The sequence below is a fragment of the Sphaerodactylus townsendi genome, linkage group LG01 (genome assembly GCF_021028975.2).
Source record: "Sphaerodactylus townsendi isolate TG3544 linkage group LG01, MPM_Stown_v2.3, whole genome shotgun sequence".
Lineage (NCBI taxonomy): Eukaryota > Metazoa > Chordata > Lepidosauria > Squamata > Sphaerodactylidae > Sphaerodactylus > Sphaerodactylus townsendi.
Genome location: NC_059425.1, coordinates 158,455,418 through 158,480,828, shown reverse-complemented (window position 1 = coordinate 158,480,828; position 25,411 = coordinate 158,455,418). Strand labels below are relative to the sequence as shown.

The following is a 25,411-nucleotide window of genomic DNA, read 5'->3' as shown; positions in this document are numbered from 1 at the left end:
GAGTTGTTGTAATTGTAATGCTATCACTGACAAAATGCCCCTGAAGGTTTTTCTGCATATGCAAATCAGACTGGACAAACTGGTACAGCCAGAGAAAATGATGTGAAGCCTATATTCCCAGAAGCCTCTCAGCTTCTGGCTGATCTTGGTTTACTCATCTCATCTCCTGGAATAAGAAATAGGAATTCATAGTTTTATTCCAATGGTTCCCAGCCTTTTCCACTTGCATACCCCTTGGCAACCCATTTCCCTAAAATTTTACCAAGTTACCCATTATGAAATTTTTTAAATGTACCCCCAAATGCTCTGGTGCAGGAGTCTGCAACCTGCGGCTCTCCAGATGTTCATGGACTACAAATCCCATCAGCCCCTGCCAGCCAATTGGCCATGCTGGCAGGGGCTGATGGGATTTGTAGTCCATGAACATCTGAAGAGCCGCAGGTTGCAGACCCCTGCTCTGGTGGGTACGCATACCCCAGGTGGGGAAACACTGCTTAACCCCAACAGATATCAGGTATGTTGACTTCCATATTTGACTCCCTCTGTAGAAGTTCAGCCCTTCAAATTATGTAACAGATGAAACAAGAAAGCAGAAAAGCAATCAAAATCTAAAATGGGAAATGGGTATTCCTTTAAGAAAATAAGTCCTTTAAGAAAATAACTGCCACAGTATCATACAGCATGAGATATAACTGATTGGAAAGTGGACTAAATATTTAACATGTTTAACAGACCTTACATACAATCATTGCAGGCATTTCATTAGATGAAGCAAAAAAAAAGTTCAGAAGTTTTCATACTCAGTTAATAGGATGCAGCTGCTGATAGTAATACAAACAAATTTAGTACTCTGGAATATGAGCCTTCTCTCTAAAAATGCAGTTCAGTGTTGCTGGGCTAGACAGACACAAGGGTTACGGAAACTCCTGTCCCACTTCCTAGATAGGGCTCAGTGTGCTCTAGCCATTAAACAGAAAAAGAAACTGAGCACTGATCCCTCCCCATCCTCCGCAAAGGTCAGGATGTCAATATAGGCCTGCATAGGGTTCAAGTAGCTTGACAAGTGGGATGCTGGGAAAGACCAAGAGGAATGCATGAATATCTGAGAGGCATCCCATTTAGCGTAGTGGTCAGTATGCTTGTGTGAATGCAGATACCAAGGCCCCTTCCGCACATGCTGAATAATGCACATTCAATCCACTTTCAATGCACTTTACAGCTGTGCAGAATCCACTTGCAAACCATTGTGACAGTGTATTGAAAGTGCATTATTCTGCATTTGCGGTAGGGGCCCGAAGGCCAGCAGGATAAAAAGAAGTTTAGCCCTACGATTGGCCCTGTGGAACAAGTTATGCTTGAGTGGGGAAGGATCGTGTCCTTAATTACATCAATATCTGTGGACCAAGACAGATGTCTCATACCTTGAATCTTCATAATATTTAGGAGAACATCTCTTTTGGTTTCAACAGAATCATCTCTACAAAAGAAGATACCTGGATTAGAAGTTAGGTAGCCCTATTGGTGTTGAAGGTAACTGACAGCCAAGAAAGAAAAATATCCAGGAAAATAAAAAAGGAGTAATAATTCCAACATTTTTAAAAAACAACCTGGACTGGATAGCAGGTCTTTCGTTATAACTCAAATCTCTTGCTCTGAAATGCCAAAGGCAATGGATAGTTTTACTGGACTTCTGTTATTACTGTTTGTATGTTTGGTGGGTTCACATATTTTCCAGTGGCAACTGTAACAGAGATCCAGTTGTAAGAAAATAAATGCTTTTAAAAGTGATACTAAAACTGATTGATATTAAAATGGCAAGCGGTAATGAAAGCACATTGGTTTAGCAGGGGGACACCCCAGTTTGATCCAATTGATATGTGAAAAGTTTCATTTCATAAGACCAACTCAGTTCCGAGTTTGCCAAAGGAGCCTCAGGGCCAACAAAGAAACAGCCTGTGTTACCTATGCATACATTTCTGATGTACAGCTTGTTTTATGCCTGCCCCTAAACACACGGGAACACCTGGAATGCCAGACTCTTTCTTGGTACTGAGAATAAGCAGCTGTGGTAGCTGCTAGGTCACGGCACCTCAGGTCTTGCTTGAAGTCAGAATTGGGTCTAGTGAGACTAAACTCAATGTCAAGAGCAAGCAGGGGTGGGAAACATACTGCATAGAACCAGTCCCATCTTCGCTCCATCTAAGTCGGCAGCGGATCGTCATCTCCTTTATTACACTTGCACTTGCAGCAGAGAACAAACGGCGTCGCGAGTAAAAGGAAAGGAGAAGCCACTAACAACAGCAGACCAAAACCTGCAAAGATGCCCACGACCTGAAATGCAAAAACAACAGAAAAGCAACATCAGCAGTATTCAAACTGCTTTACAGAAAAATGTAGAAGTTTAGTTTATTCAACTTGATATCCTGCACTTCCCCAGCTGAAGCCAGGCTCAGGGCAGCTAACATATACATTAAATCACAAAAGTTATACGAATTACAAAATAACTTTGAACATTCAATAAAAAACTCGCTTCAGAGGGCGATAAATCCATATTACCCAAAAACACATGCTGACATCTGTGAGGGGGAGGATTTCCTCTTAACAAAGGCCGATAATTTACTAGCTGAAAAACACAGAAAGACCAACCTGACTACACAATTCCAAATCCCTTAGCCCACTATCTAACTAACAATATAGCCCAATAACAATCCTCCTGACCTCCTGCTGCATCTCTGGAATTCTGCCAATGATCTGGCAGTCAAACACAGATCCTCCAGTAGGGTAGCACAGATGGACTAACTAACTAACTAATTAAAAAAAAACCGGAGATCCTAGTTCAGTGGTGGCGAACCTTTGGCACTCCAGATGTTATGGAGCCAATTGGCCATGCTCGCAGAAGTGATGGGAATTGTAGTCCATAACATCTGGAGTGCCAAAGGTTCACCACCACGGTCCTAGTTCTTCTCCATTCTGTCATAAAGACAATTCCATGGTATTAAAACAGCTGGGTTTTTTTTTTAAAATCCAGTCCTATTTCAATGCCTCGGAGTGGTTTCTTTTTGCACAACACACGTGAAGCTGCCTGAGAATAAGTCAGAGAACTGGTGCATCAAAGGTCACTGTTGTCTACTTTCACTGGATGCAACTCTGTAAGATCTCAGAGGACTTTTGAACCATCACTTATCTGACTGTTTTTGATGAAGAGGCCAAGGATTGAAATTGGAACCTGCTGTATGAAAAGCAGACGCTCCAGCACCAAACTACATCTCCTCACCAGCCAAAGGGATAGAGCAGTTACCTAACATCCCTCCTCTGAAAAATCTGCAATCTATACCTTACCAAAAGGGAAGACAGGCAGGCAGGAAGAGAAGGCAACAGAGGCAGTGGGAATGGTAGGCATGTGTACCAATGCAGTGACTTGCCTACCTAGGTTTAGTTTCAGTAAGTGATGAGGACAAGCAGGATTAGCCAAAAGGTGAGCCAGACAAGCTGGGGTTTGAGGAGGGTTTATTAAATGTGTATTCTGATTAGCTTAATGGTGAATTAAAGGATTCCTGTTACGGAGACTGCCAAGAACCACTTGCATAGCGGCACTCAGTAGTGCAATTGATTAATATGCAGACTCCCACAGAAGTAACAGAATTTTACGCCTTGGGGAAAGCAGTACAGATGGAGACAGCATTCTGAGAGGCCGTCCTTATGTTTTGGCATAACACGCCCAGATGTATTTAATAAATTTAAGACGCTGAGGGAGAGGGATAAATTATTTCACCATCACATCTATGACACGTACAATCTTGCAGCTGGAACTGTGATCATTTTTGGCATTCTGCTTCAGATTTTATGACTCAACCCTTTCTTTATTGTATCTTGTCAGCAGGTGGCACTATTGAACCAAATTAATTTTGAAGGACAGGACAGAATACGGTAGGATTATTTTTTTTAAAAAAAATCCACTGTTTCTTAATTTCCTTATTTTACAGAAATTAAAAAAAAGATGCAAGACAGTGTTTCATAGGTGCTTTCCCACTCATTCTGCAAAATATTTTTATTGCGCAAGAAACAAAGCTCTCCACTGCAATATCATGCTGCTTATTAGAATTAAGGCACTGTTTTTTCTATATTGTTTCATGCTCTCCAGTGATAGAACAGAGAACTCTGAAGGCCTAGTAAATGTCAACAGCTAGCAATCTGCATTGTAGGCCACCTCAATTTAGCTGGGTTCTTTTAGGATTAGTCTGCAAATCCTGTTACTGATCTCTCTTTTTCCTGCCAATCAAGAATCCTGCAACATGTTGGCATAGCTACGGGAAATCAGCGTGACTGAGACCCCTTTTTTTTCAGAAATTCCCAGAGCACTGAAAATCAAGTAGCCACTTCTTTTTCCCCCCGAAATGACTTTGTATAGCTCTTCATGCAGAAACGAAGTTCCTATCACCCCCAACTTTAGAAGGAATCAGTTATTCTCTGATTAAAAGGGGAAAGAATCTTTCTCTATGCCAGTGATGGCGAACCTTTTTGAGACCGAGTGCCCAAATTGCAACCCAAACCCCACTTATTTATCGCAAAGTGCCAACCTGGCAATTTAACCTGATTGCTGAGGTTTTAGTTTAGAAAAAACCGGCTGGCTCCCTCTTCCTCCGCCCCACCCGCTCGCGCAGGGGCCAGCCTGCTGTAGCCTCCAGCAAGTCCCACGCGCACCGCTCTGTGCCTCTTTAGCATCTCTACCTCCTCTGCGCCCCACCCCTCAGGCAGCAGGCACCCAGAGCACAGGCACCAGGCCCGCCAGCCGAGTCCTCCCTGCTCACCACGGTGCACGCACATCGTGCTCAGTGCCCAGGCCAGCCTAGATGTGTGTGTGTGTGTGTGTGGGGGGGGTGATTTTCCACCCCCCACATGATGAACTCTGTGTGTGTGTGCCCACAGAGAGGGCTCTGAGTGCCACCTCTGGCACCCGTGCCATAGGTTCGCCATCACTGCTCTATGCTATTTTCGTCTTGCTGTTTTTTCCCCCCTTGGGCCTATGCTTTCTTAATTTACTCTGGTTTTGTACAAAAAAAATGAAAGGCTTCAAAGGCATTTGGCACCTACCTGTGTTCTATGCCAAATCACAGATGCCCTGGAATGACCCAGCTTATTCCGGCAAGGACCTTTGTCATAGTGTATAAGGAGGAAATCATCCTATAAACCAACAGAGAAGAAAGAGAATACTTTTGGTGAAAGTGGTGATCGGGAACTGATCCTTTTCAAAACAAACCAACATAAATGTCACTTGATAGATGCTGAAGGCATAGAAGACAGTGAGTCTCACTCCAGTAATGGATTCAAGGTGCAGGAAAAGAGATCCCACCTAAACATTAGGAAGAACTTTCTGACAGTCAGGGCTGTTCGACAGTGGAATTCTCTGTCTCGGAGAGTGGCGGAGCCTCCTTCTTTGGAGGTTTTGAAACAGAGGCTGGATGGATGATCATATGTCGGGAGTGCTTTGATTGTGTGTTCCTGCATGGCAAGGGGTTGGACTTGATGGCCCTTGTGGTTTCCAACTCTGTGATTCTATGATTCTCTTAGGACTGTAGCATTAGGACAAGGTTAAGAGGTCCTGCAGGTCAGGATTGCAAGGGAAGATGGAAGCAGAGTTTTCCCTTGGCTTTTTGGCTCATTCTGCACATGCAGAATAATGCACTTTCAAACTGCTTTCAATGCTCTTTGAAGCTGTGCGGAATAGCAAAATCCACTTGCAAACAGTTGTGAAAGTGGTTTGAAAACGCATTATTCTGCGTGTACGGAAGGGACCACTGTCATTGTGCAATACTGATGCCACCAAGTACCAAAAGTAGGGAGAAAGTACTTTTGGCACCATGAGGCATCCTCCTCCCACGCCTAGAGTGACGTGGCTTGGCAGGGCTTTCACTGCTTTGCAAGGTGAAATGACATCAGTGAGTTGGCTGCTGATTCGCAAGGAGGCAGGCGGCAGCTCAGGGATGCGGCTCACAAATCTGCACGCTCTTGTCACAGACTCTGAACTCAGTATTATACAACCCTTCGCCTTGTCAAAAAGATCTGCTGGGATATCAATCAGTTGAAATAAGAAGCCCATGAGAATGAACATACGCATACAAATTAGTCTCAGCATTCACTGATAGCCTATGGGTACAGCTGGTTCCGAACAAGTATACTGGATCCAAATGAGCAAGTCGCATGGCTGCACTATTTATTTTTAAAAAATCTGTGCTGCCTTTCCACACAAATAGAGTCCCCTCAGGTGGCAAACATCAAAATATTTCAACGTTAAAACACTTAAAAGGGCATTAAAACAGCATTTAATGTAAAACAGTTAAATAATTCTACAAACAATTCTATAAACAGGTCCAGAGAAGGGCAACCAAAATGGTAAAAGGTCTGGAATCCATGCCCTACGAGGAGAGACTTAAGGAGCTGGGTATGTTTAGTTTGGTGAAGAGAAGATTAAGAGGGGACATGATAGCCATGTTTAGATACTTGAAGAGATGTCATGTTGGTGAGGGAGCAAGCTTGTTTTCTGCTGCTCCAGAGACTAGGGCCAGGAGTAATGTGTTCAAAGTGAAGGGAAAGAAGATTCCACCTAAACATCAGGAAAAACTTCCGGACAGTAAGGGCTGTTCGACAGTGGCATGCACTACCTCGGAGTGTGGTGAAGTCTCCTTCTTTGGAGGGTTTTAAAGAGAGGCTGGATGGCCATCTGACAGGAGTGCTTTTATTGTGTGTTCCTGCAATGCAGGGAGTTGGACTTGATGGCCCTTGGGGTCTCTTCCAACTCTATGATTCTATGAAACACATACAAGCACACAATACCAAACCAGGAGGGAAGGCCAATAACAGTTAATTGGGGTGTGAGTGTGTGTGTTATACCATACTGAACTAAACAGTCTTTACCTGCTGGTAGAAGACAACACTATAAGGGGACAGATTAACTACCCTAGAGAGAGTGTTCCAAAGATTGGGTGCCAAGACCAAGAAGGCCCTTTATTGGGTTGCAATCCTTTGGCAATTCTGTAGTGCTACTGTAATGAACAATCAGCATATATGTAATTGATTTTGTCTACCAAGACAATCTCATATCTAACATTTATTAACTTGGGGGCATTTGTCAGTTCTTTATAGTTCTAAAATATCCTACAAACATGCAATTTAGAATATGTTCAGTTTGGAAGGGAATTTTTGTAACTCTTACTGGTACAATGTATAAATAATCTCTTCCTCTCAAACTTATCTATGCAAAGTATACTCACATCAAGTGATTCCAAACAGTACCAGCAAAAGGCATGTTTACAGTTTTTACACATCATTTGAGCACAGCCTTCATCCCGTTCAATATAAACCTTGCATTTGGGACAGCGTTTGATTGGAGCATCATCTTCTTCCATTTTAAAAACAGAGCTGGAGGAGACATTTTGGTAATATTTTTATATATTGCTTTTCCAGTGTTCAAAAACATTGTCAAAATACATAAAACAGCATCAAAAACAAATACCATGTTGAGAGAAATATTGGGTTTTGCCACAGGAACTAGCTTGCCACCCTGATGGGAAGATCTACCTCAGATTACTGGTGTTTTTATTGTCTGCTTGGCTTCGTTTTATTGTGAGCTGCCTTGAGCTGCCTTCTAAATAAATAAGATGTACTGAGACAGATAAAGGAAAAAAGCTACCTTGTTGATTCTCTAGGATCGCATGGCAGCTTTCAAGGGCATTGACCATGTATCCTTTTGGACCAGCAGGCAGAGACATGACCAAGGAGGGAGGGGGTACCATGCTCTGGTGGGTCCACTCCTAGTTGACCCATTGGTTCTAGAAGGCAGTTCGGGGGGGGGGGGTTGTTGTTGTTTTGAATCTATGGTGTTTATACTGTGGGGTTCCACAGTAATCAGTCTCGCCCTTATACTTTGCAACATTGGTGTTAAACTGTAAGGCAAGGTCAACTGGAGAAAAGTGTCATCAGCATGCTAATGACACAGCTCTACTACTTTTTTTTTCATCAGGATCAAGTGAGACAGTGGATGTCCTGGAGCCCATATAGTGAGTTAAATGAGGGCTTATAAACTGAAGTTCATTCCAAATCAGACAAACACTCTGCTGAGCTATAAAGGTACCCATTGAGGAGTGATTTACACTGGTAGAGAGTTAGTCTTTCTTTCACCACCCTCCCTTCCCAGTTTTGGGGACCCACAATTTGATGGGTGGGGTCCCTGAACTCCTGGAAACTTCAAGATCAGTGGAAACAGGCAGTTGTAAATGCCATTTAGGGGCCACCCTCATCCATTAATCTTTTTAGACATCTTTTTTCTTTGTTCTTCCTGCTCTATCTTTTTATTCTTTAATGGATCGACTATCTAAAGAAAGAGTCCTTGGAAGATGGTGGGATTGACCCCATTATAATGTTTCTCTCAATTTGATGTTCTTTACTTAAATGTTAATTTGTTTTAATAATTTACCTGCCCTAGCTACCAGGGTTTTTTGCTTGATAGGAAAGTTTAAAATACATAAAGTGCAATAACAGAATAATCCTAACAAGCAATTTAAAACGGCCAAGCAGACTCAACTCACTTGCCAAATGCTTCGTGGAAAATGTCTTGCAGCCTTTCCTAAAATAAACAGTCCTCCTTATATACAACAAAATAGGAGTTGCCACAAAAAAAGCCTATGCCCTGAACCACCACTGACAGGTAGATGGGAACACCGACAGCCATGCTATTCTGACCTAAGGTGGCCCCTGGGTATCCATGCGGAGAAATGTTCCTTCAAGTATGTGGCTAGGAAGCACTTTAAAGGTGAAGAAAAGACCCTGGATTAAACTCCAAAGAAAGTAAGCAACCAGGGAAGCTCATATAAAACAGTCTGGATATGCAATGGCTATCTGACACTGTGCAAATATATGGTTTGACTTTTAAAGTGCCCAAGTTGTTGTAGGTTTTCCAGGCTGCGTGGCCGTGGACTGGTAGATCTTGTTCCTAACGTTTCGCCTGCATCTGTCGCTGGCATCTTCAGAGACAGACTTCTCTCTGTGATATACTTCTAAAGAAGCAGGCGAAACATTAGGAACAAGATCTACCAGACCACGGTCACGCAGTCTGGAAAACCCACCCCAACCAGTTGAATCCAGCCGTGAAAGCCTTTGACAATACATTGCCCAAGTTGTGTTCACGGGAAGCACTGTGAAGAGCCTGAAGCTGTATGGCTGTAGGGAGAATGAGCTGACTTTTTAAAAAAGTAACATCTAATTTGGCCCAAGATGCCTGTCCTTCTGTGCAGCGGACTGGTAAAAGCAGGCCAGTTTGGGCTCCATCTGACCTCATTTTTAGTTAAATGGAATCTGATTATTCATAACTCTTTCCTTTGTTGCTTGGGAGAAGTACATTCTGAGGCTCCTTCTTGTGCCATAGCTGACCTTTTGTGAAACTGAATGACACCATTATGAAGCAAAGCCATAGCATAAGTTACTCATGAGTTACTGCAAACCAGATACTACAAAAAGTAACAGAGCTAAAAGGCAATACTTTATTCCAAGTCCTGACAAGTTTCCTTTGGCTTTATGAGCCACCCCAAAAATTTAGAAGCCAGACTTACATTTCACTCTTTGTGCTTTTTGTTTTTTAATTACCATACTTTCTACTGACTGCTATCACAAAATCTAACCCTACACTCTTCACAGTTTCTTGTCATTTTTTAAAAAGCTATAGCAATTCTTGTAGTGTATAAATAGATATCACAAAGAGGCACTTACAATAAATGACTGCTAGAAATATTGGACATCACAATGGAATTTCTAGGCACCTCGATGCCCTGACTCCTGGGATATGTCAAGACCTGCCTTATTCCTTCCACAAACCTGGGAAAAAACCTGGCTTATGTTTTGCTAGTGACACATTCAAGAGAGTGATGGGGAAGGGAAAAGTGTGGCTATTCAATGTTTAAGAACTACATAATGTAGTAATTCCCGTACCTTGTCTCCCCCGGGAGGAAGGTGATTGGCATATTCTCTTGACAACCTTGCCCCGGATGCCATATGGATTTGCACGCTGAACAGAACTCTATGTCACAAGATTGGCATTGTACCAGCTGAGGATTCTGAGGTCCCGATTCCTGAAGTTGGCAAACTGCTTGGCAAGATGAAGATGGGCACCAAGTCCGACAGGGATCCAGGAGCACCTCTGCATGGAAACCAAATTAATGAAAAAAGTGAAGGTGCAGAATTGTTTTTGAATCACACCATGCGTGCAGGATTTCTTGGTACCTCACTAGATTCCTCACCTCTTGTGGGGCAAGATGTGAAAATTCTGGTTGGGTTTATACAGAAAAGCAAAGGAGCAGGGAATATGCATCACTTTATATCTCAGGCCAGGTTTCTCTCCCATGCCCCCATATTTCACATTCAAATCAACTACCTGTGATACGGGTACCAGTTTTATGCTGGTCTGAGATGCCTGCGGGAATTTCCACAAGCAACACTAAAACTAACTGAAGACCAGAATTGATAAAAGTAAATGCTTTTTTAAAAAATTGATTTTTAAAATTTAAATCAGATTTTTGTAGCTATAGCTAGATTGGAGTCCTACATGACCTTTTGTGAGAATTGAATAAGCTGCACAAACTCTCAGATATAGTGCATCATTTTGATACACAATGTTCCCTGGAATTAATAACACAAAATTGCACCCCTAAAAATGAACACAAAACTTCTTCAAACACTGTATTGTTACAGTCCTGTGTAGCATTCAATGAGTGAAACTGGACATGTGTGGTGCATTTGTTACAAAGTGCTGGACTAAGATTTAGGAGACCCAGGTTCAAATCTCCACTTGTCCATTACGGTCATCTCGGACAAGTCACACACTCTCAGTCTAACGTACTGCACAAGGCTATAGTGAGCATAAAAAGGTAGGGGGAGAGCCATGAAATCTGTCCAGGGCTCCTTGGAGAAAGGTTGCGATTTTTTTTTAATTGACTGGTCGTTTCCCCACTTACCATCGACCACCCTTTGCTGCGAGCTACTCTCAGCGCGCGTAGTTTCTGGTGCGCTCCTGGGCTTCCCCATGACCCCGCGCTCTGTGTGGGGTCATCAAAAGGCGCCGTTTTGAGGAGCGCCAGGAATGACACGCGCTGAGGAGGCGCAAGAGCGGCAGAGTTGGGGCGGCTGCATTGTCGCCGCCCCTGTAGTGGGGAGTGCCGCGGGACCCCGCAAAACTTGGCGAGAGTAGCGCGCAGCAGATGGTAAGTGGGGAAAAGACCACTGATACGTCTAACATTGTGCTGGTTTCTGGCTAGTCTCTGAGAATATACATAAAAGGTGGTTAAAATAAAACACCCACAATGGGATTCTGTGACAAATGCTTTTACTCAAAAGCCCGTGCACGTATTAAACCACAACTTAGGACCCACTGAAGTTCTTTAATAAAATCTGCACCTAACACCGTACCTCTTTCAAACTGTAACTTCTTGTATCTCTGCATGATTTCTGATGCAACCATACACTCGATCTGTTGTAAAGAGATAGACAAAGAGCAGATTAACAACAGCCACAACCAAAGTCTTGTTCAACAAAGAGAGGCAATGAATTTGGTACAAGAATCCCACAACGGCATTCTCTCCCTAGCTCTGCCCCCATATGGCTGTGACATAAAGTAGCAAGACTTCTATGTAAGAAGAATAAAACCTACTTCATTTTCTTGTAGGTGACCTCGCTTTGGGCAGGTAGCGTCAGGGCAGCTAATTGCAGTTTCTAGTCCTTCCCTGATCAAAAGCTCTACATACTGTTTCAGGCACTGTAAAAAAAAAAAAGTCAAACACAAGGGCTGTAAATAATCCAATAACTTAAGTATGACTTAAGAGTGCTGCTTGTTTTCTCGGATAAATCGCCAAGGATGTGAAGGGCCCACCTGCCTTATATTTCTGTTTCCCTTTTCATGGAAAAATCTGCTATGGCCTTCTGTGAGGAGGACCCTCCTTGAAAGAAGACCTCTTGTATAAAATACATCTTCACATTACCTAGGTTCTGACAACTTCTAAACTGACTGTGGCTGGGGGTGGGGGAGAGGGAGGAATCGTGATAGATCTAAGACCTTCCTTAGTACATCCGTATCTATTTCTTATTCCGTATCTCTTTCCTCGTCCTGGGAACCCCTTGTTTTCTCCCCTTTGACCGGCCATCCGTTACTGTACAAAGTTTTAAGGTCACCATCTGGAATTTTAACTGAACTGAGGTGTTTAAGTATTATTTATATGCAAAGTGTTATTTCAAATTGTTGAACTTTTAAATTTTGTTGTTAGCTTCCCCAAGCCTGACCTTGGTAGAATATAGAAATTGAATGAATGAATTGAATGAATGAGTCTAGCTGCAATCACGACTACTTCAGGTTTGAGTGAGCCATTTGCTCTATCTACAGGAGAACACCCACATCATCTCATAAACTTAAATTGAAAGAGAGAAAAGAGAAAAAAGGGAGTTCAAAAAATCCATCTACACACACTTCATCATAAAACCGTTATCTATTTATACAGTTCTTTTGTTCCTGGCTTTTGGTCAGAAAGCACAACGAGGTTGCCCCAAGTTAACACTAAAAGCCAAGCCAAACCCACCGCAGCGGCTTTATTTCAAAGTACCTGTAGAATCTGGTTTTCTGCTTTTCCCATAGTCCTTTGCAAGATGTCCAATTTTAAATACACAGCATTGGAGCATTTTCTTACAGTTATTTTATTTGCATTGTCCATTCAAACCACAGTGGCTTACAGAAAAATCCAACTGAAAACTCAAATTTGGAAATGCTTTTGGAAAAGGTTTGCTGGTAACGTACCCACATTGAACAATTTATACTAGCTGATGATCTCTAACCCCCCATTCAGTATACATATTTTGCATACTTATTGATACCCATAATTTTAAGCAACTTCTCACACCAGCATTTCTCAAACTGGAGACCAGGGACCCTCAGGATCTAGGAGGGTACTCTAGAGAGGTCTGCTCTTGTACTCATCTAGCTATAGGGTTACCAGCTCTGGGTTGGGAAATACCTGGATATTTGGGGGCTGGAGTCTTGGAAGGATGAAGTTTGGGGAGGGAATAATGCCAGAGTCCCCTCCAAAGCAGCCATTTCGTCAAGGAAAAATGATCTTGGTAATTTGGAGATCAGCTGTAATGGCAGGAGATCTCCAGGTATCACCATATCTAGGCAATGAAAATGAAGGCTTATCAGTTTTCTAGGAATGTGGGCAGAGATGTGTTACCTCAGGGGAAGGGAACAGAATTGGTTTCCCTCTCTTTTAGAGGGTGGGAGCTTACAGAGCTTCTGCTGCCCACAGTATTGCATTTATAAATAACCTCAGAGCATAAGCCATAAAATTGCTGCTTAATTGTTGAGATTCAAAAGCTCAGCCCTAGGAAGTTTCATTCGCTGACTGGCACCAAGGAAGTACAGTCCTATCACGTAATTATTTCAGATCAAACATTTAAGTGGTTTTCACCCTGTTTCCCAATGCAAAATATTTTATCATGAACGCACCCACAATAATATTCAATTATGGCTTTTCATTGAATAATGGAAATTCAGATTCAGTGTGATATCTATCTTTATCTGTTTCTATGAGCAACTGTGAAAGGCTTTTCAGCCTACTGGGTTCCAGCCTAGAAAGTCAGGTTAGAGAGTTTCCTGATATTGCTAGTGCCAGATCACCTCTGATCAGGGATGAAGTTGATTAGAGTTAAGGTAAAGGCCTTTTCAGTGATGGCCCTATAGAATCAGCTACCCTCTGAGACATGTCAACATTTTACTTAAGCTTACTTTTTGAATGTCGCTACTGCGGTTTTCTCTGTAGAGATTTGAACTCTCAAGAAAACACAGGCCTTCCTGGGCCATGCACTGGTTGATACTCACCTTTGAAAAAGGGCTGTCTGCCCAAGATGGGAATGGGTGAGTAAGAAAGGAAAGGCTTAGAAATCCACAAAAAAACCCAAAAAACAAACCAAGTCCTGAAGTGTCCCCAGGTTGCTCAATTTGAGAACTGTAATGTATGTTTTAATCTTCACTGTCTTTCTCAATTTCTTCCAGAACAGATTCAATATTTTTAACTGAGATTTCAGGGTCAATTCGAAATGATGATTAAATAAGAAATGAAACAATGTCTTTGAATAAATCTGTATTCTGCTTTAACTTCTAGATGGCAAGAATGAGTGCTAAATGATACTCCTGGTTTTCTTTTTGTGCATATGTGCTTCTTTTCTTCACTACTCCAACAGAATAGTAGAATCTTCAAAGCAGTATCAACTGGGGCTTCAGAGTCTGCTTCTCTTGCATCACTCAGTGCTGCAAGACTTCTCCCTCCCTTTAAATCCACTCACTGCAACTATGGCATGATTGACTTCGCCCACACAACCCGTTTTTCCTTTCCTCTTCCTGTCTGAAGAAGAGCTCTGTGCAAATCAAACTTTTACCCTACAAAATGAGTTTGAAAAACAAAAGCTGGACAAAATCTTAATCACCTGCAAATCTATGTACACCTTATCATCTTTTCAGAAATACAAGCAAGACTTACAAGCAGAATTTTAACCAACTTATCTATAGTAGTAAAAAGCATCTTACCTTTCATGTTGAATTTATTACAGTATGTTACACACAACCCGCTCCCAATTCTGTGACTCACTGTATTCCCTTCTTATTCTTGTTCACTCTCCTATCCCTAAATGCTATATCTTCCTCCTAAATACTTGCCTTTGCCCTTCCATTGTGAAAGCAGTCTCCCTGGATTACAATCAAGTTCTCATGCCATTTTTCTTTCAAGGAATTTCCTTTGCTCTAAGTGAATGAGGAAACTTCCTTTACCAGCCCAAATATAGCTGAATATTTTTAAAAAGAGAGGCAATCTGACCTCTGAGAGGCATTTAAATCATCTCCATTCTCTGCTTTGACCAGTAAGCACCAAGGCAGAAAACTACTACAAGCAGTTTAGTATACATACATACACCATGTTCCTAAGTTTGTACAAGCCAGGTCGAGTCAGACCTATCCTTAGATCAGGTAGGGGATTACCCCACACAGATAACCAAAAAACATCTAAATACAATACATTCTTTACTGTAGGTCCTGAGGGCTGGAGGAACTTTAATGGTCCATTTATGTGTCAGTGCACACACCATACAAGTAGGCTTTCCTGTTCTTTCAGGGAGAAGGCTGTTCTGCAGATGCATCCATTGGGTCAACAGAGCTGCCCACACCACTGAAGTAACTGGAAAGAACTGGCTTGCTGGGAAGCTAGGTGCAAGCATGACGCTCCTCCCCCCAATCAACAAGAAATCAATAGACAAAAAACAAACAAACAAATTATTCAGAAAGGCATAATGTTAATTGTAATCAGTCACACTATTCCATGTTGTGGATTCAACTGAGGAGGTGTAATGGGCATCTATGGCAGGACTGTATAATATACATCTTGCGCTACTACTACTCAAATGGTGTATATATAATTAAGAGGAAACTATATATTTTTAATGATGTTTAGCCCTCACAGAGCTCTTTACAATTATGAATTATTAATTTTTTAAAAAGCTCTTTCCACATGCTAATTAGGAATATTGACAAAGTTGCCAAAATTTCCTTTCCTATCATCTTTAAGAAAAAAAGAGTAAAAGATATTTGACACACATACTGTATGCTCATGGCAAGGGGATGATTTTGGACTACCATGTTTCTCACAGGGAAGTTCAACAGAAAAAAAAAGACAATGAAATTACCATCATTTGTACACACAGTTATAATAGAAGCTCCAGATTATACGGATATCAAATTGCTAGTCTATCCCTTTGAGTAGGGAATCAAGTCTGGTTTTCCAGATTAGAGTCCACCGCTCTTAACCACTACTCCACGCTGGCTGTCAGTAGACTCATATCTACATCTGGCTTTCGTAAAGTACAGTCACATCTATATCTGGAAGTTTCACCTCTGTGCTGCATTAGCCAAGGGAGAGTAGTAGGCCCTGATGCTTTAACAACAGACATATTTCCCCCCAAGTTTCCAGTAGCTACTCCTCAATGGTTAACAGCCCCTGTTAGTGCTTCAATGGTATGATCTCTTATGTATGATCTGGCATATAAAAAACTAACAAAGAAGCCCACATAGCTCAGTCCATAATTATATAAACATGCAAACATATATATTTTACATATACATTTTACATGGTGTTTTACAACACACAAATGTAAAACACCACCAGAAGTGCAAGTCCTCCCTTTCTTTTCAAGGGCAATTCTATATAACACTTAAATTCTAGCAACTATTTTAAAAATACCTGAAGTATAATAATTTGCAGCTTTTATCAAGATCTACAACCTTTTACAGCTAAGCAGCCAAGCTACATCAATGTTCAGAGCATGAGTTACAGAAAGCCCTTTTCTGTAACTGAAACTATACAAATTGGTATTATGGATAAGCTAATATAATGCTTAATCTATATACTAATAGCAAAGACAGCCAAACTTGAAGGTACTTAAATCCGGCAACATGAGCTGTGAATGGACTAGACTCATCTTCCTGCAAATATGAAAGGGAAGGATATAGAACCGGGAAAAGAGTGGAATATTAAGTCAAATTAAAGTAAAATAAAATGAAATGATGGAAAGAGTACCTGTAGCTTTTAGCAATGGATTTCCTCAGCAGCTGTTGCTAGGCAACTGTAGATTCCTGGTTTGGTTCTGTTAGTAAAAGACTGGGGGAGAAGCAAATAGTAGGGGCCCTTCCAGGCCCATTTTGGCTTTTGAGGAAGAACTCATTGGGGACAGATCTGAGTGCTAGGGTTGCCAACTCCAGGTGGGGAAATTCCTAGAGATTTTGTGGGGGAGTCTGAGGAGGGCAGGGTTTAGGGAGAGAAGAGGTCTCAGCTGAATACATAGACTAGAGTCTACCCTCCAAAGCAGTCCATTTTCTCCAGGGGGACAGATCTCTGTCGCCTGGAGTTCAGTTGTAATTCTAGGAGATCATCAGGTCCCACCCAGAAGATGGCAATCCTAAACCGGGAAGGAACTTCTGAGTCACTTGCTGCCACCCAGATTCCATAACTGAACTAGGCCAGGTGGCTTGCCACTGTTCAAAAAGCAGTCACCCTTTGGAAGTCAGTGCGATGTTGCAGATAGAACTTCACAGTACGGTCTAGGAGACCCAAGTTCGAATTCTCATTTTGTGTTGGAAGCTCACTGGGTGATTATGACCCACTTACATACTTTCAAACTAACCTAATTCACAGGGTTGTTGTGCAGATAAAAAGGAGAGGAGAATGATATAAGCTGCTTTAGACCCCACTGGGGGGGAAATAGATTGAGTAAATAAATAATAAATATAGCTGAAGATGGGAGGCAGATAAAAGGCAGGTGACTGTATGGCTGAGAAGGGGAGAATAAGGCAGGGAAAGGAAAGATGATATGGGGGTTGCCAGGAGGAGGATACAGTGGAAAATGAGGTGCCAACCTACAAGTTCTTGAGTGTTCTCTACAGTGCAAGTGGAGGAGGTGCCATTAACCCACCAGCAATTTTCTAGAGCCCACTGTATTTGGTAGTAAAGTGCAAAATGACTTCCATTGTTGTTCCCACTATAGTTGAATAGACAAAATAGGTTGACTGAGATTGCTCAAAGAGATTGCTTTTTTCCTTTCTAAACATTACTTTCATGGCCTTTAATAACCGTTTTGCCAGTATTACATTTTTACCGCGTAGTTTTAGTCCATTGTGAAGTTTTTCACTCTTTGAGTACAAATGTGTAACTGAAAAAATAAGAAACCTTTTCAACCTTCAAGAAGCAACTCAGCTTCATATGAGAAGATGAAGTAACATGTACTTAGCCTCTCTGGAAAGAAATTCATTGTCTGCCAAGTGTTCAGTCTAACTGTGAAAATTAGAAAGTGTGATCTATTTTAGGCACAGACCTATAGCTTTTCTTTGTATTGGTCCCTCTTGCATTTTAAAAAATGAAATCTGAAGGAATGTAGATTTCTCCACATGTTTTTTTCTATAGCTTTCAGGAAATCCACATTAGCAGCCTGTGGTTGGTCTTGGAGAAAAGACACTAGGCATACACATACATTTCTCAGTTCTACAAATTCAGAAAAGATTAATTTTGTCACACAGCCTCAAAATGTTGCAAGTTCCCACTGCGGCTGTTACCCTCAAGGCCAAACTCAATGTGATGACAGCTGCATACCTTGTTTAAATATAGATTTACCCTCAACCTACAGAAAGAACAGGAATGTAGATCAGATTTTGAAAGCAAGAAAGATGCCCCCACAGCTAACATCTCAGAGATTTTCTCTCAGCCGTGGATACAAATGGAACCCCAACTGAGAGAAAGAGAGAGATAAAGATGAGGAGATAAGCCACAGGCAAAGGAAGAGTCTTGAATACATCCTAAGCACCTTTCTCTGCTTCTATCCCCCATTTTTTATTTTGCTCTTTCTATCTAACTGCCAATCAAGAACTGTTATTGTCTCTAATTTGACCCTCAGGTGTACTGTCTAGGGGACGCTTTCCCCATACCCACATTATTTTTACAGTACAGCAAGAACAGAAACAAGATTTTCCTGATGAAACAATCTTTTCCTTCCTTCCTTCCTTCCTTCCTTCCTTCCTTCCTTCCTTCCTTCCTTCGCAAACCAACCCAGCAGGCAAAATTAGATGAGACTGCCAGATTCTGTTTAGACCAGCAAACGTTAAAAGTGGCATATGATGTATTCCTAATATGTCTGAGGGGGCTACAACTGCCTTGAAAATAATTACCTACAGGTCGCTTGGGTGGGGAACAATTGCCTCTAGGTGAGCCAGCAAGACAGCTTCTGTATGTTCTTTAGCCCTGTTATTCTAAAGAGAGCTCGGGAATTGATTCTTTACCTACTTGCACTCTTCCTTTGTTATGAAGCATTCTGCTCCAAAGGCTGCAGTGTGTAACAGACTTCCCTCTGTGATACACCTCTGAAGATGCCAGCCACAGATGCAGGCGGAACGTTACGAACAAGATCTACCAGACCACGGCCACACAGCCTGGAAAACCCACCACAACCAGTCCCACAGCGCTGCTTCCAGAACTAGGCTATTGCTGCAGAATAGAGCTCATTTTTGTCTCCTTCCCTTTGTTGTTCAACATAAAGATCCAAGTGCAGTCTTTTGTTGAGCAAAGGATGTGAAAGTAGTATGCTTCCTCATCAGAAAATATGAGAACTTATCATTCATTTTTTAGCATCGCCTTTGTGCAGCCTGGGAGACTTCCTGGTTGACCCGCAGGCTAACCAAGAGCCCTGGGGAGCTGGGTGCGAAGAAGCGGTAACGCTCTCCTCTCAGTGAGGAGGGAATGGTCGGGCACCATTTTTTCAAATCGATCTTCCCCTCCTCTGTTCCTGCTGTCTCTCCCCAAAGAAGAATGTGGGTTCCGCCTCTTGAATACTTGAAGGTAGACTGGGTATTCAGGACAGGGAGGGAAAGAATATAGCACCCAAACCCCCAGTGGACTGCTCACAGTATCTGGGCCCTCTGAGAGAGATGCCAACTCCATCATTTTAAAAAATGGAGAGAGGGAAAAAAACTGGACTGGAGCCAGAGGGCAGCGCCAGGTGCAAAAGGCCAAGCTGCCCCGGAATGCAGGTGATGACTCGTCAGCGCCATTTCCCCTTCTCTTGGCCGTGCTTCGGACTCTGGGAGCCGATAGACGCCAGTCAGAAGGAGGCAGGCTGCGCCAAAGAGAGGAGGTGATGCCAGCTTTGCCTCCTTTTCCCCCTCTTGGACAAAACCAAGCGGCTCCCTCCCCAGAACTGTGCAAAGTATCCTCTCAACCAGTCATGGGATCCAGAAATTTTAATAACGGGTTCCGATGGTGGTGGGATTCAAACAGTGGCGCCGCCGCACACACGCACCTCCAGTCCCTATTGGGCAGGGAGGTTGCTTTAGTAACCCCTTCTCGGCACTCAGAAAAAATTAGTAACCACTTCTAGAGAAGTGGTGAGAACTGGTTGGATCCCACCTCTGCTCTCAACGCTTTCTTTATACAAATCTTCGGCAGATATGGGTACAACTAGTACATTGCCAGTGCTGCTATTGTGCCAACACTTGCAAAGACCCAGAGTATTGTTGGTACTGGAGACACCAACACCATCATTAAAAAAAAGAGACCTGGAACAGGGACCAAAAGAAAGGGAGGGAAGCCAAGGCAGCGAACAGAGGGGCCCCAGTGGAGCATTACTCCACAAAGATATTCCAGAAGGAAGTGGTGGCATATTAATTCACAGCCGCCCTTGGTTCTTTCTGTTGAACAGAGGAAAACCATTGAATAGTCTGCCAGGAGAAGCAGTGGCGTAGTGGCTAAGAGCAGGTGCACTGTGATCTGGAGGAACCGGGTTTGATTCCCAGCTCTGCCGCTTGAGTTGTGGAGGCTTATCTGGGGAATTCAGATTAGCCTGTACACTCCCACACACACCAGCTGGGTGACCTTGGGCTAGTCACAGCTTTTCAGAGCTCTCTCACCCCCACCCACCTCACAGGGTGTTTGTTGTGAGGGGGGAAGGGCAAGGAGATTGTAAGCCCCTTTGAGTCTCCTTCAGGAGAGAAAGGGGGGATATAAATCCAAACTCTTCTTCTTCTTCTTCTTCTTCAGATCCACTGTGTCTAAGGCGACTGGATAGACTCGTGGTTTCTCTCATTCCCTAAAAAAGGGGAGAAAAAGAGGAAAAATATGGAGTTCTACTTGAGAGCAAGAGCCAGAGGGAATCAGTCCAGTCAGGCCCTCCCGGGCAAATACAGCAGGTATCTCTCCCCTCTCCCTCACCCAGCTCAGGGGAAGACAGAATGCAAGCCTGCCCTTCAATGCTATAGTCGTTTTGCCTTTACAGTCTTTTGTCCCAAGTTCTGGCCTACAAATGCAGCAGAATAGGGTGTTAACAAGGTAGAAAAGTGTGAAGGTGACAGAGTGGATTTTCCCACTTCAATCTGCAGGTGAAGTATTACTTTTTTTTTTCAAAGTTCCCCTATGATAATAATGCCGTGTGAATGTTAAGTAACACCCTGACAGAATAGATTCGATGGCTGAGTAACACAGTCTAATTAATGGAGAGAAACGTCCCATCTATAATGTGGAAAGAAGCAAAATAGTAATCAGTACATGAGCCTCTGAGAGGAGAGACAATAAACAAGAGTCATGGAATCAGCTGGAAGAAAACATCTACCTATATAGAGTCAAATTGTAATGAAGAATAGATTCATTGCGATATTGACCCACTCTTGACACGCAGAGATTTTTTAAGGTTTTCCAACTCCTACTGTCTGAGATAGTTTATCAACAGAAAAACTGGGGATTGAACAAAGGACTTCTGCATGAGGAGTATGTGCTTTACCAGTGAACAGACTCTCTCCAAACTACTACCCAGTGGATCCCTGCCCTGCTTCAAGATAGGACACCTTGACTAATACATTGCATCACGTCAGAAGCAGAGAGCAGGAACTTCACCAAAAGGCACCTGTGGACCAAGCTGTATGTGGCAAGGTTGATGAGGCAGAAGGTAGGGAGGCACTTTTTTGGCAAAATAAAATACTTTCTGGTTTCTGTTATTCATGAAAAGAAAAATCTAAATGGATTTTGAGGCTCTTTACACATTTTTTTTTTATATTTAGGTGCCAGACATGCACAGGATGGGGAAAAAATTCCAGTCCCTGAATGCCAGCTGTCATTAACAGTGAGCTTCAGTTACCAAAATATCAATTTTGAATTGCTTTATTTAACTGCCAGTTCTAAGTTGAGTGAGGTTGTTCCCAGCTCCAACTTGAGGCTAGGCCAAAAATGCCTCACTCCCTGTGTTTGTCAGGAGAGCTGGTATGTGGAATGTGCAATTTCTTTGAGACTGGGAATCTCAACTATGAACTAGAAATCTTACCTACTTTGAATGATAGGCCAGTAGTATATATGTTAGGGAGATTCTGGCAGTTTTCTAGAAAAATTTAAATTGTCAATAACCTGTCTCCTTCAAATAGATGGCCTTGATGCTTTATTTAGAAGTCATCTTGCTGGGCAGTTTTTATAGTCCACATCTAATCAGTTATTTAACTATGTCCCTTACAGGAGGAAAGCGCCATTTTAACCCAGCCAAAGGGAGGATTCCCAGTGCATTTTTTTAAACAAAAGAAATTTCCTCAGAGCTCCCTGGCAGTAAGGATTTATATTGATGTTTTTAGCACCATATTATGAGGTTCTGGAACTTTGAAGGGTGTCCAGCTTAGGTGGCTTAACTTCCTGCTTCTTCAAGTTGGAAGAAATGTGGCTGAGATCATGTTGAAAAATGTTCTGACTATACTTGAAAGTCAACTTGAGAATGCCATTTGGATTTACATCTGGCACCAGTTAGTAGAAGAGTGGCTCATATTTTTCTACCTCTTGCCATTTTTAGAAGTTTTCTACTTTTCACCTTGTAAAATATCATGCTAATTTTATGATTTCCCTTTTGTAATAAATATTTTCTACATTTGGAACATTAAAAACTCCTATATTCATACTGGATCATTGGAATGTTAAGACTGGATTTCTTTTGCTATGTACAAGATTATAAAACAGTTTTTTGAGTTGCTATGTTGGTTTTTGCGGGGGGGGGGGTTTGCTAGGTACAACAAGTTTATAAAATAGTTTTTGGGGTTGCCTTAAGAACTACATGAAAACATTCTAGATATTAGAAATGTTTGTAGATGGTAGCAGCTCATGGGGTGAAAAAAAGACCTCTTGCTTGGATCAAGCAGGAAGATCATGGCTGGGATGCAGGAACCTGACCCAGAAAAAAACTTTCCGTAGTCCCAGAAGGTAGCACCTTTATTATACTTGGGATTCTTAGAGGCCTCACCGCTGGAATATCTGAAGACAAGTAGTATCAGTTTGGACTTCTGTTGGTTTTTAACTTAAGCTTCATTTTCCCAGCAGAAAGGTAGCAACCAAACAATACATAGCATTTTCTGACAGGGTTCCTAAACTAGACACCTATCTGGGCACTATTGGGCATTGCTGGTTGTTTGGGAATCCTTTCAATAAGGAAATGAAAAGTTTTACATTTCCTTGGGACTCCACCTGGGTTTTCACCACAACACTTTTATGTCCTTGAAGAAAGATAACCAATATGCATATTCTTCCTTGAGGCCACCATAATGAACCCAAGGAACTGCTTAATCTGAGTTAGCCTATCAAGGTCAATATTGTCTACCCTGAAAGTGGCTCTCCAGTGTCTCAGACAGAGAGGTATTTCACGTCACCTATCACTTGATCCTTTACACTAGAGATGTCATGTATTGAACCCAGTTCCTTCTACAGGCAAACAACATGCTCTCCACTGAGACATAGTCCCTCCCCAAGTTTTTTTAAAAAAAATTTTTTAAAATAATTTTTCTAGACAACTGGGACCAAATGCAGGAAAGAGAAATCAAACAATTCAAAATATTTAACAAGAACAAAACATCAGGACAAACCAGGAATGACAAAACAAAACATCTTATTTGCTAGAAGTCCTGACCAAGAAGTCCTTAGACCTCCTGTAACATCAGGGGATCCAAAAGCCTGAATTTATTCTTTTCAAATGTTACAGTAGGACAGTGTTGGCGAACCTTTGGCACTCCAGATGTTATGGACTACAATTCCCATCAGCCCCTGCCAGCATGGCCAATTGCGGGGCTGATGGGAATTGTAGTCCATAACATCTGGAGTGCCAAAGGTTCGCCACCACTGCAGTAGGATGTTAACTTCATATTAGCATTAAGGTACACCTTCTTCTCACCTGTTTTCTGGAAATCCCCATGCATCCCAGTGATTGGTACAATTCAGGCAGGACAGACATGCAATCACTTCTACTAATCTGTATGCAATAACTTTTTCTAATTTAATGTATGTAAATATTTTGGAAGATGTAAGGAATTGCTAAGTGGCAGCAAGTCAGTGGTTTTTATAGTTATAAAAGAGGAGATGAGAGTTATAAAATGTTCCTTCCTCCACACTGATTCCCTCCCATATTTCTTCAGAAAAAAAAATCCCACCGTTTGCTATGGTGCCCACAAACAGGCAAACTATGATGTGTATAAACCATTGCTTGCCTCTGAACCACAGTTTAAGGTGGCTTTCCTGTTCTGGTTGGCACAAATCAGTTTGCCAATTTGGATATTAGCCCAGCTTCCGGAACCAGGAAGTGAGGGAGGGCACTGAAAAAGAGAAGGGGATGTAAACACAAAGCCTGCTCATGGCAAACATTCTGCGGCTTGGTTATTACATCATGTTTCTCACATTGCTTCTAACTCTTTGGAAGCTCAGTGAAACCAAACTCAGGGAGGGGGGAAGGGGCTTTTCTCCCTTGCTCTGAGGAGATACATTTCAAAAGTTTCAGATGACAGAGAAAATCATTCCACCTTTCTTCTGCATGGGAGGAGCCATTTGCTGTTGCCATGATCTCCAAACTGTACAATACCAAAGACCAGCGGTGGCGAACCTATGGCATGGTGCCAGAGGTGGAACTCAGAGCCCTTTCTGTGGGCATACATGCACAGAGTTCATCATGTGGGGGGGGGGGCAGAAAAAGATACCTTACTCCTATCATCATCACCTAAGGCTGGCACTGGGCAATGATCCTTTACCTGGGAATAAGCTCGCCAGTTGCTAGCAATGGGGCTGAAAACTTCTGGAGTAAACCCTCCCTAGGATAAATTGATTCCGCGATTCAAAGTGTTGCATGGTTTGCTTCACCATTACTCCCCGGTGCAACATGCTTCTCAGAGCCAACTGGCTTTCATTTTCTAAACTAAATTGCCGTTAGCACAGCATTTTCGCGTGGGCGATAAATAAGTGGGTTTTGGGTTGCAATTTGGGCACTCAGTCTTGGAAAGGGTTAAGCCATCACTGCCAAAGACCAACAGTTTAACTCAGTTTATGGCAATTCACAAACTCAGCAGAGAAGAATTTGTGTCTTTGTGGCCATCCTGCCACACCAGAAGCAGTTGCAGTTTATGAAAGCCTACCTCCCATTCCTGATTTCTGAATTAGTATAGGAGGGTGGTTCTGGACTTATATTCCTCATGTCACGATATTCATTCTATTGCTTTTTGAGGCAGATTACAAGGAGTCTGGATCCTGCATCCTGAAATTGCTTGCATTGCTTGTCAAAGAGGCTTACAGGATACTGGAAGATGAGTTTTCTGTCAGGGCACAAGGTCTACTGTCTGATTAAATCAAAATTTGCATTTGGTTGGTTTGTTAATACTGGAACACTATGGATGGTAGAAACTACTGTTTAAGAAACTGCAATATATACTCCGGGTTTCCCCCATTAGTCCCCATAGTAAGAGACCTTGCATCTAGGGTGCATTGGAGAGACAGACTGCATTTGTTAGGAAAAGTCTAGACTG

At 42.3% G+C, this 25,411-nt stretch overlaps 1 protein-coding gene across 4 annotated transcripts in view; it reads right to left on the bottom strand.

Annotated features, from left to right (window-relative positions):
* Positions 1–415: 415 nt before the first annotated feature.
* RNF144A (ring finger protein 144A) overlaps positions 416–25,411 on the bottom strand; it is a 68,504-nt gene continuing 43,508 nt past the window's right edge. Inside the window, exons 1-7 of one of the 4 annotated variants that reach the window (XM_048498318.1) lie at positions 13,044–13,624; positions 11,693–11,797; positions 11,452–11,512; positions 9,979–10,186; positions 7,269–7,416; positions 5,092–5,181; positions 418–2,331 (exon numbers count right to left, since the gene is read on the bottom strand). In XM_048498318.1, coding sequence (XP_048354275.1) covers positions 2,200–2,331; positions 5,092–5,181; positions 7,269–7,416; positions 9,979–10,186; positions 11,452–11,503 — 630 coding nt within the window. In that variant the 5' untranslated portion in view covers positions 11,504–11,512; positions 11,693–11,797; positions 13,044–13,624 and the 3' untranslated portion in view covers positions 418–2,199. Of the gene's footprint in view, positions 2,332–5,091; positions 5,182–7,268; positions 7,417–9,978; positions 10,187–11,451; positions 11,513–11,692; positions 11,798–13,043; positions 13,625–25,411 lie in introns of those variants that run through there. The other 3 variants (XM_048498310.1, XM_048498290.1, XM_048498299.1) reach the window with 3 other exon arrangements.